Consider the following 15000-nt stretch of genomic DNA (forward strand, 5'->3'; position numbering starts at 1 on the left):
AGGGTGCTGCAGCACCCCCTGGTGGCAAGAAATGGATTTTTGAAATTGTTGGATTTGGCTGTCTTGTGTTTATACCACCAACAAGATGCATTAAAAAACAGTTTGTGCTTCCCAGCTCTAATCTTATTTCATACGCTCTCTCTTCAAAAGTGTTTGATTTTCATCATAATCTGGTTTTCCATAATAATAATAATAATAATAAGTTCAGTGTTTATGCCTGTGTTTCTGTCTGTTGTAGTGTAAAACGACTAAAGGGAGAGCAGGTGCTTACATGAAAGTGAGTGATAAAAGGAGAAGATACTGAATAATGACATCACAACAGTATAATCCGATTGTTAATTTAAAATTAAATATTCTTCTAAATATGGATGAAAGTCCAAAAAACGTAAAATTTTCTTCGCCGCTGCCCTCGCGGGCAGCACCGAGGGACCCTTCCTTACAGCACCCCCTACCTAAAAGTACTTCCAGCGCCACTGGGGAAGGGCGATTCTGAGCCTGCACTGCAGTGCTGGATTAGCTGCGATATAATTTTTATTATATTTTCTTTGGGGGAGGGGGGAGGGGGGGGGCACCAGCAAAAATTCTTGCCTAGGGCACCAACTTGGTCAGGCACGCCACTGAGCACACGGTGCGCTTCTGTCCGACAACTACAGCACAAGCGGCTCAAACAAGCTGGCAAGCCCGACAAGTCTGCGGAGAAGGTAACCGAGCTATATAGCGTTAATCCTGGAGTTAGCCTACTCTGTAGTTTGAGCTGTTTAGCATAGATGAGAGAGAGAGAGAGAGAGAGAGAGAGAGAGAGAGGAACTAGGACAGTCACACGCGTCACTTCGGCACCAGCATTTTGTATAGTTTTGCCATACTCACATTCACTATCATGTAGCTTATGTGCTTTTGCTGGGCACATACAGTAAGCTAAGAGTCTCACTCAATTAGTTTCGTCTATATTTTTTTAACCTGATGCAATGTTAGAACTGTATATTTCACAGCAACCGTTTGGTGGTAAAGCAGGAAGTAAAGTAACTGTACCAATACCATTATTATGGTTCTTTTCCATTTAGGTGTCCCACTGCCAGCGGGATCTCGGTTGCTGTGAAAAGGGCTTATAGGCTACTACTCAGGTTATAGTTTTGTATTTCTTCTGTTGTTTTGATTTTTATTTGGTTTTTAATTTGTGTTTTCAATCCAGTTCAGTTAGTGGGTTTTGCTCATTTAGTTTTTTTTTTTTTTTAATTGTTTATTTATTTTTTAGTTTTAGTTTCGTTTTTATTAGTTTCAGTATTCGTTTTATTTATCACGTTGCCATTCACAGTGAGTCACATTTACCATATTTGTATGTGCTTTTGCAGGGCACATACACCTATCTGGGGGTGTGTGGAGTGGGGGTAACATTGCGTACCCAGATTTTATGGTTAAGAGACCTTTCCAAAGAGCCACAGTCTTCAGTGGTGGTCTATATTTAGGATGTAGAGCTGTCCTCTCCTCAGGTTTATCATCTGATCTGGGAAGCTTGTGCACTGAGCTAATGTTACAGCAGCACTGAACAGTTCAATGTGGAGATGTGGACATCAGTGTGTCTGACCGTTATCATGTTTGCACTTTGTACCTACAGACTTTAGTGTCAAGAGCTCGGCCGGTGAGGACGAGGTGCACAGGTGGAGGAGCAGCAGGCTTCAGCGCACCAGGCAGACAGGAGGAGCTACTGAGGAGCCCACAGGCAGGGCCTCCTTGTCCCCGGGACATTACTGCTGCCTTCTCCTTCCCAGAGTGGAGAGGAAGAGGAGCTGACCTGCAGACATGCACCGGTTAAGGACTACGGTTGCGAGGCTACGGCCCCTCGCGGCCGCACAGACTGCCCAGGGCCCCTCACTGCCGCGGGCCATGGCGGGCGACGGGGCCCTTAGGACGTTTCAGCCCGCGAGGCGCCTCAGTGCCTCTGTGGCTGCCGAACCCTTTCTGAACGGGACCAGCTCCAACTATGTGGAGGAGATGTACTATGCATGGCTGGAGAACCCCAGGAATGTGCACAAGGTAAGAGTGTGTGTGCGTGCGTGTGTGTGTGTGTGTGTGTGTGTGTGTGTGTGTGTGTGTGTGTGTGTGTGTGCGTGTGTGCGTGTGTGTGTGTGTGTGTGTGTGTGTGTGTGTGAGATGTTTGTTTGATTTGTGTTTTTGAGAGCAAAAGTTAGACACTCTGCTTCAGTTTGCCCTCAGGCTCCACAGATTCTGGGACACCTGCAGTGCTGTCTCAGAAATCGACCCAATCCTGAGCCTCACCTGGCTGTGTTGTTGCACTGCATGTGTGCCACTGTTAGGGCTGGGTATCGTATCGTTTAAAAAAATTACGATACCCGTACCAATACTAGTACCCTTAAAGTGATACCGATACCAATAGAGTACCATACTTCATTAGATTTTTTGTAACTTTTTTTGTTGTTTACCTTTTGAGGTTTTTGGTGGCATCTCGGCACGCTGAACTGCCAACGCCGTCACATAGACCGCGCTCGACTTCACCACCACAGACTGTATGGGTTGTAACTGCTGCAGCATTGGGCCAATCACACGTCACATTCAATTGAAGAATACTTGTGCTGATTGGCTGCGAGCAAAACCATACAAATACTTTCATTTTTCCTAGAGCTGTAAAAGGATGGAAATGCAGGTATCGTTTGACTGCTGGAGAAGTTTAGATACTATTTGGTACTGGCTTATTTCAGTCGTTACCTTAACCCATTGATACCTGATGCAGCATTTGTGTGTATATCCCTCATTTGTGTGCGTATCCCTTTAAGACCGCGAACCCCGTAACGTGGTTCGCGGTCTTAAAGGGATACGCACACAAATGCTTCATCAGGTATCAATGGGTTAAAGCAGGGGTGCCCAATAGGTAGATCGTGATCTACCGGTAGATCTCGGGCCATCAATAAGTAGCTAAAACCAACTCATGTATAGTATAGCTAACTCAATATCTACAGTATTTAACATTATAACATTTTTAAATTATGTTAAATAAATAATATAATACTGTTAAAATGTGCTAAATATGTTCTTGGGGGACAAGGGGAAAAGAAGTACGGTAGGTAGCTCACGACTAGATGTACTTTTTGTAAGTAGCTCTTATCCTAAAACAGTTTGGGCACCCCTGCGTTAAAGCTACGGAGCATCGTTGTGGCAATTATATATTACATTATATATTACATTACAAAAGTAATATATTACATGTAATATATTACTTTTAGCAGTAACTCAGTAATATAACTTATTACAATAGGATTTCAGTAATAATTATACCAGTTACTTTGTCAAGTAACACAAGTTACAAATTGAGTTACACATTTTTTTTATCAAAGCACATATTTATCATATTGATATCATTTCCTAATCAAATTGTCTCTTTTTATGCAAATAACCACTATAGATGAGAATAACAAAGGAAAAAGATAACATTTAGAATTTTACACTGACTTAAGACGGTATAAATTATTTTTCGGGATGGTTCCGGGGCGGCGATGTCATTCTGCTACTGCAGTTGTTTTGGTGAAAGTAATGCAAAAGTAAGTAGTGCAATAACCAATGAGTTACTCTACACAGACAGTAATATTGTAAAGTAACTTATTACTGTCAAATGAAAGTAACTAGTAATATGTAGTATATTACGTTTTGAAAGTAACTTGCCCAACACTGGTCCTGACTGCTGTGTCTCCTTCTTTATGATGGACTGTAAAGACGACTTCTCAACAGTTAGATGTCCGTTCAAAACTCAAGGCGGTAAGGGCTACGCAAATAGGCACAATCGATACTGTGTATCGAGTGTGTGTGTGTGTGTGTGTCTGGGTGTGTGGGGGGGGGGGGGTAGGAGAGTCCATGAGCAACACCACAGTAGGAAGCAGCAGAGCGGACAGTACCGGTAACTGACGGGGCGAGGAGCAGGGGGAAAGGAATGGCCGGTATGGAATGGTATGGAACAGTGCCAGTAGTGACAGGGCAAAACCAGAAAAGATGTGCTCGAAATCCATCCGCAGAGCAACATGTGTCACATTCAGGGGACACTGATGGGGACATGTGGTTCAGGGGACACTGATGGGGACATGTGGTTCAGGGGACACTGATGGGGACATGTGGTTCAGGGGACACTGATGGGGACATGTGGTTCAGGGGACACTGATGGGGACATGTGGTTGGGTTTTGGTTTTGAGTCATGCGGTCTATGCATCACCTCGTACTGGATTAACCTGTAGCGTCGCCGCCGCGTGACTTCAATAGAACAACAATGAACTACATTGCCTCTTGCCAGAACTCTGCTGATCCCTCTGAATTCAAGTCACTTCCAGTCAAGTCAAGTCACTTGATCTGAAGAATCTTGGTACTGATCTGCTTGGATTCTGGAGGGAGCAGCAGAGCACAAGGTACGGCGGTAAATGACAGCAGAGGGGAAGGAATGGCTGGTATTGTAGGTGGAACAGGCCAGATACGTTACGGCTGCGTTGCGGATCCGGCAAAACTGCCGGATCGCCTGTCGCCCCTGTTAATTGATGGGCGATACATGTTAATTGATGGGCGATACATGCGGTACGGACAAATTACGCACCCGTTCTATTTTTGTCGGAGCCCGCATACGTGTGACAGATGACATGAGTGTGGGTCTGTTCGCAGCCGTACCGGAGCCGTACCGCATCTGTTCCGGAGGCGGTGTACATTAGCCCTTAGGTCAGCGATGAGGAAGCTACTTTGAAATTGGAGTTTAACCAGCTGTCTCTTACTTCAAGGGTTCCCAAACTTTTCAGCCCCCGACCCCCAAAATAACGGTGCCAGAGGCTGGTGGGCCCCACTGTCCCCGGGGGTGGTTGAAGCATACAAACGTTGGTGTGCACATGAGAATTTGGTAAACACAACAAACAATTATGGTTAAAAATGTGCTCTTTTTAATAGCTTTTAAATGTTATTTCACACATTTTGTAGTTCTTATTATATTCTTTAGGCCGATTTCACACATTCTGGAAATCATCTTGCGACCCACCCAGTGGTGTCCCGCGACCCCCCGAGGGCCCCCGACCCCCACTTTGGGAACCACTGTCTTACTTCACACTGGAAGACGCTGTTGGTGCTAACTGTAGGGCAAATGAGATTAACTGAAAGGGTTGATAGCTTCTGCCTTTGCTGCTTAGGATCTGAGCATTTCAGTTTTATAAGCACTGAACAAAGGCATTTCAGACATTACAATTTATATTAAGGTTCACATTGACCCTTAAGTAGTTGCTTATTAGCATGCATATTAGTAGCATATTGGCTGTTTATTAGTTAATAAAGCACTTATTAATGCATTATTCTGCATGACCATATTCTGCAACTACTAAGCCATTATGGGCTAGTTGCAGAATAATAATCTTTTGTTGCTTCGTCGTCGTCGTCGTCGTCGTCGATGTTATTAACACACCATCTTAAAGGTCCTTCACTTCACTTGCATCAACATATTGGCCTGACTGTCCGTAGCCTCATCCCACCAAAGGCCTCACACATCGTTCATTATTGTCACCATTACCGCTGGAGTGCCAACTGTGTGGGATGCTTTGAATTCTAACAATTCTGACAATCTCCTCCGCCCACAGGAGGTTCATGTGAGGTGAGGAGGACTATGAAAATATGTAGAGAGCTGGAGCACATCAGTCCCTCTGTCTCTCTGACCATCTGTCTCTAACAGCAGACTCCCTCCAGCCACTGTCTGTTGGTAATGAGCTGCCTTATTGTGCAGCCAGGTGTTAATAGGCTCGTTTGAGATGAGCAAGTTCTGCGCAGATTCCACCAGCGCCTTGCTTGCCCCGTTGCATGATGGTTAGAAAAGTCGTCCGACTTGCTCCGCCTGCCCGATGGCATGTGTGAGCCACGGGACTCTCGTGAGAGCGAGGCGGGCGCAGATTTGGAGCGAGGCGCCGCAGTCGCTCCCCCCCAACTGCGCCCGACTGCGGATGACAGAGGAAGACGAGAAACGCATCAAGCTGAGCGCCCATTGGTTCAACACGGGTGCATCACAAACCCACAGCGAAGTGTAGAAACTTCAATTTTATATCTATTCCAAGCTGTCACGCCATATTTTACATAAATACCACCTGTAATGCCTACATTCAAATAAAAAAATACGTAATCTGAAGGGCTGGGTCATTTGAGCAGTGAGTATGGGTGGCGCTAACGCATGTTTTAATTTGTTTACAAACCGCTGTTATACAAAACTGTAGAAGAAGAAAAGCAGCAGTGAGTGTGCTGTCGGGCGTGTTTGACTTGTTGATGCCTCGCCTGACTGCGCTTGGCTGCTCTCGTCTGCTTTCCAGGCGAGGCGGCAGTCAACTCAAACCAGCCTAATGTCTTACGGTGCCCTACTCAAACCTACACGATGCCACCTGTAAGCCCCTATCCTCTGCAGAGGCACCATGTGACGTAGGCTTGTCCTTCCGCTCTGTACTGCCACAGAATTGATCTGTAAAGCCTCTCACTGCAATAAGCCTATGAGCTTTCTCTCTGGTTAGTAAGGTAGATGCAAGGTCAAGCCTAAGGCAGGTGTGTGACTGCGTTCATGCGTGCATGTTTGTTGTGCCTGTTCAGTTGATCCGGTGTGACACAATGTTTCTTTGACAAGGGTGTGGTGATTTTAAAAAGTGTGTTAGCAGCTTACAAAAACATTGTTACCATGCTTGTGAAATACGTAAGGGATAATGTATACTGAGCCGGTGATTACTGTGGAAATAATGACCGACAGGTGAATGATTTAGCCCGACGCGCAGCGGAGGGCTTAATATTCACCTGAAGGTCATTATTTCCAGTAATCACCGGCTCAGTATACATTATCCCGCTTAGAACACGGCCTACAACTAAATCATTCAATAATCTGACAAAAATAATTATTCAAATAGATTTTTTAATAGCGTTTTCAACACAAAGCGGTTTCATTCGTAATTGGCACACAAGACACCACAGCTGCAACTGGTTGGCCTAATTAGTAGCGTCTGCGGACAAAATGCTCTTACCAACTGATTAATCCAGGTGTGGCAGAGCAGCGGTCGGTTGTCGAGAAATAATGACCGGTGAATATTGTTGATTGACCAATCAGAATCGAGTATTCGAGAGAGCCGTGTTCTAAAGTGTGTTAATCAAACCCATAAATCAAATCCTGCTTCTGTGTCAGCTCGTATTGCTCCGTGTGGGAAAATAGCTTCTTAGTAGGGCCTATGAGTGGAATCATATCGTGATGATGTATGGACATTATTATTATAATTATTTTAATATCGTGACACACATTTTTGCTGTCTACTCTACATTGATGATGACAAGCAAATCTTTACTTAAAAACGAATACAATGAGGTGTTGTAGGAATATTATTTGAATATTTCTGTTTTGACATCACAGCTAGCATTACCATTCAGGTAATCGATATATTGATATACAGAAAAACCCTTACGTTATGATTTTGGTGATATTGATTTCAACCATGTCGCCCAGCCCTACTTCTTAGAATGGCAAAGCAGATGATGCAAAATGTCATTGAGTCATCCCCTCATCCTCTCTGCTCTCCCATGTCCTCCCTCTCTCTTCTCCCTGCAGTCCTGGGACATTTTCTTCCGTAACGCTAACGCCGGGGCTCCGCCGGGTGCAGCCTACCAGAGCCCTCCACCCCTGGGTGGGAGCGCTCAGGCGCTGGCCGATGCCCGGGCGCTGGTGGGGGCTCAGCCCAATGTGGAGAAGCTGGTGGAGGATCATCTCGCAGTGCAGTCCCTCATACGAGCATACCAGGTAGATTACACACGTGCTGCTACAGTCATCAAAAACTAAACTAAAAGGATTTATTTACAGTTTAAAATTTTACAATGGCAAATATATTGAAATTACATCAATAGAGAGCCGCAGGAACGAGTACGGAAATCATCGATGCTAACACTCCTGGTTCTTCACTGTTTTCGCCTATGGGATTTTTGAATGGGTTTTTAGCGCGATGCTTCTAATAAGGTCTCTGGGCAACGCAAGCTTAATCAAACGCGAACCAGTGTTTAGTAATATCATCTTCACACATGAGGACCACTTTTATGAGTTTTGAAGCTTTTACGTGCCGTTAAAAGGGCAGCTAGCTAGCAAACGGCTAAATGAGACTACACTGTTGAGTCGACGGGGATATTATACGTCAATAACGTCATCACTTCAAAGGACGAACACGGAAATTCTCTTTCCTCACCTGGTTCAGCCCGTTCAGCCCGGGGTAATCAGTGCACAGCAGCGCACACATCAACAACAGTCCAGGTTGAGTGCTGACGTGACGAGGAAGCCTATGCGACACTGTGTGTAGTTCTGGATTAACTTCAAAACTCATGAAAGTGGTCGTCATGTGTGAAGATTATCCGGCTGAACACTGGTTCGCGTTTGATTAAGCTTGCGTTGCCCAGAGACCTTATTTGAAGCATCGCGGCAAAAACCCATTCAAAAATCCCATAGACAGAAACAGTGAAGAACCAGGAAGTCCGGGACTTCCGCGTTCTGACTACAAAAATACGTCATCCCTGCGGCTCTTTATATAAAGAAGATATAATCAAGTGGAACACAAACAGAACAACAACAACAACAAGCAAAACAAAAAGGCTGCCAGACTGTTTACAAGGTAACATAAATAGTCTTTCAAGAAGGGTTGGGTACCAAAACCCGGTACCGTACCACTACTGGTACCTTTACAACCGGTACTCACCGACCAAAATGCAACGCAGATTTAGGTGCCATGCCCGAGCTGCCGAGTGAAATATCCTCCCTCTGGTGCTCCGAAACTGGCGCCGCACTCACCTTCACTAACATTAGCGCTTAAAATCCTCTTCAATTCTTCTTCTTCTTCTTCTTCTTCTTCTGCTTCTTCTTCTTCTTCTGCTTCTGCTTCTTCTTCTTCTTCTTCTGCTTCTGCTTCTTCTTCTTCTTCTTCTTCTTCTTCTTCTTCTTCTTCTTCGTCTTATTGTTATTATATTATGGTGATGATGATGATTAGATGATGATTATACAAATGATCTATTCTCTGTAGAAAAAGAAGGTTGTGCTTCAACAATGTGCTTCTCAGTCGAGTGCTAAACCCAAAATCCAAAACATGTTCCAAAAAGATGAAGGAGCAGCACATCTCAGTTTTCAAAGTCCTCCTTGACTTTGAAAACTGGATGTGCTCCCCTTTCATCTTTTTTTTTGGATCTATTCTGTGTTTTGGGTTTGTGCACAGACTTCCAGCTCAGGAGAGTGGCACACTTCCAGCTCAGGAGAATCAGTTTCTAAGGAAAACATCATCCCTAGGTGCAGAGCCATCTGCATGTCGTGTTGCACCTCAAAACTCTCTGCAAAGCATCCAAAGATGAGCCGGATGAAAGCCACAAGCCCAAACGCGTCGGTTGGTCTAATGATAAAGTTGTTATTCATACCACAAGTGTTGCTGGAGTTTTGACTTTATTTCAGCATCCCAAGTTGGCCAGGTTGTGGTTGGGCTGTATGTCTCTGCCATAGGCTTTTGAGAACCGCTCAGAAATAGCAGTCCAGCAGTTGTGTAACACAGGGCAAAAGGAGTAGAATGTGCTAGGGACGCACTTGTCACATTCAGGAGACACTGCCGAGAAGATGTGGTTCAGTTTGGATTTTGAGGTATGTGGTCTATGCATCACCTTGTACTGGATGAACCTGTAGTGTGACTTAATAGAACAACAATGAACCCAGGAGGACATTGCTGCTTCCCGGAACTCTGCTGATATCTCTGAATTCAAGTCACTAATATGATCTGAAGAAACCGAGGTACAGTAGCAAAGTAACTCACAAATTTTGATACTAGCTAGGAGAGCCGTGGACTAGCACATGCTCTCTCCGATACATGTGCAGTCGCCAGCCGCTTCTTTTCACCTGACAGCGAGGGGTTCGCTGTCCCCCCCCCCCAGTTCCCCCCGAGCAGGCGCCCTGACCGACCAGCGGAGGCACCACCAGGACACATAAATACCCCTAATCCGGCTTCCCACCCGCAGACGCGGCCAATAGAGTCGGAGGGAACACAGGGACTCGAACCTGCGACCCCTCGTGTTGGTAGGCAGGGAAATCGTTTTTCAAATGAACCGTGTCACTGGAAATGGACTTCTTCTGTGGTTTTGGTATAAGTTGTGTTGACATTCACACACACACACTGCGCTGTATTATTGCCCTGTGCTTTAGGTCCGAGGGCATCACATAGCCAAGTTGGACCCCCTGGACATCAGCTGTGTAGACTTTGATGATGCCCCATGTACCGTTGGTTTCCAGAATGTTGGTGAGAAAATATGACCCTGCTGACATGTTTATTCCTCTTTTTTCTCTCCGCCCCTGTCCTTCCTTCCTCCTATCATTCTTTGTTTTTACCACCTTTTTGTCCTCATACACTTGCCCTCTTTGGTTTATTCCACTCTGCTCTGTTATGCTGGATTTATTTCTTACTCCTTGATTCTTATTACTTGCATGCCCGCTCATCCCCCACCTCCCTGAGTGATCTCCCCTCCTGCCCGCTCATCCCCCACCTCCCTGAGTGATCTCCCCTCCTGCCCGCTCATCCCCCACCTCCCTGAGTGATCTCCCCTCCTGCCCGCTCATCCCCCACCTCCCTGAGTGATCTCCCCTCCTGCCCGCTCATCCCCCACCTCCCTGAGTGATCTCCCCTCCTGCCCGCTCATCCCCCACCTCCCTGAGTGATCTCCCCTCCTGCCCGCTCATCCCCCACCTCCCTGAGTGATCTCCCCTCCTGCCCGCTCATCCCCCACCTCCCTGAGTGATCTCCCCTCCTGCCCGCTCATCCCCCACCTCCCTGAGTGATCTCCCCTCTCATCCCCCACCTCCCTGAGTGATCTCCCCTCCTGCCCGCTCATCCCCCACCTCCCTGAGTGATCTCCCCTCCTGCCCGCTCATCCCCCACCTCCCTGAGTGATCTCCCCTCCTGCCCGCTCATCCCCCACCTCCCTGAGTGATCTCCCCTCCTGCCCGCTCATCCCCCACCTCCCTGAGTGATCTCCCCTCCTGCCCGCTCATCCCCCACCTCCCTGAGTGATCTCCCCTCCTGCCCGCTCATCCCCCACCTCCCTGAGTGATCTCCCCTCCTGCCCGCTCATCCCCCACCTCCCTGAGTGATCTCCCCTCCTGCCCGCTCATCCCCCACCTCCCTGAGTGATCTCCCCTCCGCCATTGGTCTCCCGCTACCTTTTTGTTTACCCCCATGCGGCCCGTCCTTGGACTGTAGATCCGGGGTCACCACGTGGCTCAGCTGGACCCACTGGGCATCACGGCTGCCGACCTGGAGGAGCCCACGCCTTCAGACCTCATCACCTCCCACCACAGACCGGGTGAGGAGAGGAGAGGCAAGGAGGAGAACAAGAGCGTCAAAAATCTTTCATTTCTTTTAACTACTCTCATAACCTTCTTCTTCTACTACGGGTCACTTCTCCTCTAATTTTCAACATTTTCTACACTGTTTGTGGCATGTGTTGCACAGTGTGTTCTCTCACTGACTATGTGTTATGTGTAAAGTTCTAATCAGTACATACAACAACTCATTGTTCTTTGTTCATCCATACGTAAGGGAGACAAGATAAGGCGATATGCGTTAGGTTAGGTAATGGATACAGTCATGTAAAGCGAGACAGTCATTATAGACCGCAGGTATGACATATTTTTGTAGGCTTACCCAGAAGTCCCTGCGCTACTGGAGGATGAAATTTAACACAATGTGATTTTTGTATAGAGACACTGCGTAACGTGTCATCATTCAGAAGCCACGCCCAAAACGGGGGGAAACAGAAACCCCCCCTCCAATCCTGGCGTTCTCCTATGTCGCGTGCATGGTTGCGTGTTGCACAAAAAGATCGTATATACGGAAGATGAGCACTCCAACTTACTTCCTTGACAGCTAGATCCACATTTTTCTTCTCACCAATTCGCAAATGGCTTCCTTGTTTTGCTCAGGAGTACAAAAAAACTTTAACTGGCGATTTTTTACATTTGTTGTCTGCGCAGCCCAGCACACAACAGCTTTTAGCTATGTTTAATTCAAGGAAAATGACGCTGGTGTGTGGAAATGAACGGAGCCTTTCCCCCGTGATGGGCGTGGCCTATTTCATGCAGTGTCTCTATGGGGATTTCGGTAAATGCATGAAATAAGGTCTGTGGTTAACAAACGTTTATGAAACAGCAACGTTTGTGTTCAGCAAGATCATCTTCACAAATGAGTACCACTTTTATGACTTTTGAAGCGTTTTCCACCCATACAAAAATCCCATTCACTTTTATACGTATGAGCTGGAAGTGTTAGCGTCCAGGTCTTCCAGACTCATTCCTGCGGTACAGTACTCTATTGCCAAATGAACCATGACCGGGTGATCAGGACCCCGACGTGAAGCTGAGGAGTCGTACAGTACATCACCCTGAAAGCATCATTTAGCAATAATGATGAGCGGCTAGCTGTACATTATCCTGCTTATTACATAGCTACTTACTAAAGAGATCAGTAGGCAACTAGGAGAGGCGCTCCCGTTCTCAATTTGATTATTAAAACGGCAGAATTGACCAGATTCCTTTCTGCGGATTGATATGATCCAGGTCCTCTGGAGTGTGTGATCAGAACTGCGTGCATAGTAGCAGTCTGCTATACAGAAGTAACACACCGTATAATGCTGTAATTGACCAATCAGAATCGAGATTTTAACAAAGCAGTGTAATAATTATGGTTGTTAGCTTCACAAGCGTTGTAGATATAGAGATGGAGAGATAGTCATGATGCGCACCTCCGAGTCAGAGGGCACATTGTATTCTGCACGTGAGTTATTTGTGCCACATAAGAACAGCTTATCTCTGTTGCAATTTGATGTGATAACACACCGCCTACTGTCCCTTCACAAATTAAGCACTTGATGAAATAGTCCAGGACGTTTTATTCAGATAAGGCTAACAGTTATATGGTCTACTATTGTGTTAACTCTGTCATTCATAGTTTTCTGTTCTGGAAATGTATGTATAGTGCATCGCTTCAGTGCCCCACTGTGTTACAGGGTATCCGCGGGGTCTTGAAAAGTAAATGTTGATACATCAATTTAGGGAAAATTAAGGCCCTTAAAAAGTAGGGCTGTGAATCTTCACTGGCCTCACGATTCGATTCGATTACGATTCAGAGGGCTACGATTCGATTCGATTACGATTATCGATGCATCTCGATGCATCTTAAATCGATGCATCACTTTTTTCCGCAATACATGATTTATTTTTTCTCACTGTGTGGCTACTTTTAAAATAAAAGTGCATTTGGAATTGCATTCTATTATGATCCATAATTAAAATAAACAACTGCATGTATTTCCATTATATTTGATTTGATTATAAAAAATAAAATAAAAAAATCGATTTTTGACATTTGTGAATCGATGCAGAATCGTGCACGTCCGCATCGCGATGCATCTTATAATCGATTATTTTTGACACCCCTATTAAAAAGTATTAAAAAGTCTCAATTGCCATTTGAGAGGTATTACATTTTGTAGCTAATGTGCTGCTGATGGTGTTAAATGAGCATAATGATATCGTCCCACATCGATCACAGACTCCTGAATTGTGAATCGATATCGTATCGTGGCAGACTTTGTAATCAGCAAATATCGTATCGTCCAAAATAATCAATATAATATTGTATCGTGATGAAACTTGTGATTTACATCGCCGATGTGACGAAAGTGGCATTGAGATCTTGAAAAAGTCTCAAAAAGCTCTTAAAAGGTATTGAATTTAACTTCAGGATTCCTGCATAATATCCCCTGTGTTAGCTAGCTGTGTTAGCTTAGCTAGCCATGGACAGCAAATGCACTGAAGGCCCCATGCACTATTCTCATCACAGTTTTGTTAGAACAAATAGGAAGGGGTGTGTGCGTGCATGTGGATGCGTATGTGTGTGTGTGTGTGTGTGTGTGTGTGTGTGTGTGTGTGTGTGTGCGCGCGTGTGCGTGTGTGTGCACGCGCGCGTGTGTGTGTGTGTGTGTGTGTGTGTGTGTGTGTGTGTGTGTATGGAGTGGTGTGTGTGTGTGTGTGTGTGTGTGTGTATGGAGTGGTGTGTGTGTGTGTGTGTGTGTGTGTGTGTGTGTGTGTGTGTGTGTGTGTGTGTATGGAGTGGTGTGTGTGTGTGTGTGTGTGTGTGTGTGTGTGTGTGTGTGTGTGTGTGTGTGTGTGTGTGTGTGTGTGTGTGTGTGTATGGAGTGGTGTGTTATGTATGTACTCTCTGTGCGTGGAGGACACTGTCATTGCGTGGCAAATGAAAAGGCAGGGCCTCTGAGGTCAAAGCCAGGTGATTGTCACGACCTGTAAACAGTGAATAGTGGCATTGTTAGCTTTCACTGGGTTCTCCTTTTGTTCCGGTGACGTCGAGGTTCACAGAGAGCTCTGAACACACAGCATGGGAGTCCAAATTACGCCCAGAGAAGCTCTACGATGCTTAACCCCTGTGTGTTTGTGTCTCTCCATGCCTCCAGACTTCTCTGGCTATAAAGAGCGTCTATGTAATCTGGCTGCCGGAGGTAGGACAAGACCCTCGTACCCCTGCTCCTAGACTAGTGACAAACTACACCTCTTCTCCCTTCACTCCCCACTTAGTGGGGTCTGACTAGTCTCGGTTTCCAGACGTTTGGTGAGCGGCGCCAACAGCGCCACCTAACCACCAAACGTCTGGGAATTTACTGTTCCAAATCTGGTTCATTGAGCCGGCAGCAGACACGCCTACATTTATTATTAGAATTTTATTTGGTAGCGGCAATGCAATGTTTCATAGTTCCAATATCGAGCAAGACACTGAGGTGCTGCAAAGAGAGTTTATACCTGTTGTTTATTTTACAATAATTTGTCCTACCGCTTGTGAAGCGCTGTGAAGTCATCAGACAGCAGGCTCTGTAACGTAGCCTCGGGAGTCGGGCTTATCGCTAGGGGAAAGACCTCTAGCCGCCGGGGCCGGATGAAACACG

The 15000-nt window shown here is 45.9% G+C and overlaps 1 protein-coding gene across 3 annotated transcripts in view; it reads left to right on the plus strand.

Annotated features, from left to right (window-relative positions):
• Positions 1-1797: 1797 nt before the first annotated feature.
• The window catches only part of LOC310771036 (2-oxoglutarate dehydrogenase complex component E1-like), a gene marked incomplete at its 5' end in the record, with an annotated part of 36296 nt that continues 23093 nt past the window's right edge, over positions 1798-15000 (plus strand). The window contains 4 exons of one of the 3 annotated variants that reach the window (XM_083663715.1): positions 1798-2031; positions 7589-7777; positions 11247-11349; positions 14515-14559. In XM_083663715.1, coding sequence (XP_083519841.1) covers positions 1798-2031; positions 7589-7777; positions 11247-11349; positions 14515-14559 — 571 coding nt within the window. Of the gene's footprint in view, positions 2032-7588; positions 7778-10195; positions 10290-11246; positions 11350-14514; positions 14560-15000 lie in introns of all 3 variants that reach the window. The other 2 variants (XM_083663717.1, XM_083663716.1) reach the window with 2 other exon arrangements.

The sequence above is a fragment of the Poromitra crassiceps genome (assembly GCF_964638095.1).
Source record: "Poromitra crassiceps genome assembly, contig: HAP1_SCAFFOLD_317, whole genome shotgun sequence".
NCBI classification, from domain to species: domain Eukaryota; kingdom Metazoa; phylum Chordata; class Actinopteri; order Beryciformes; family Melamphaidae; genus Poromitra; species Poromitra crassiceps.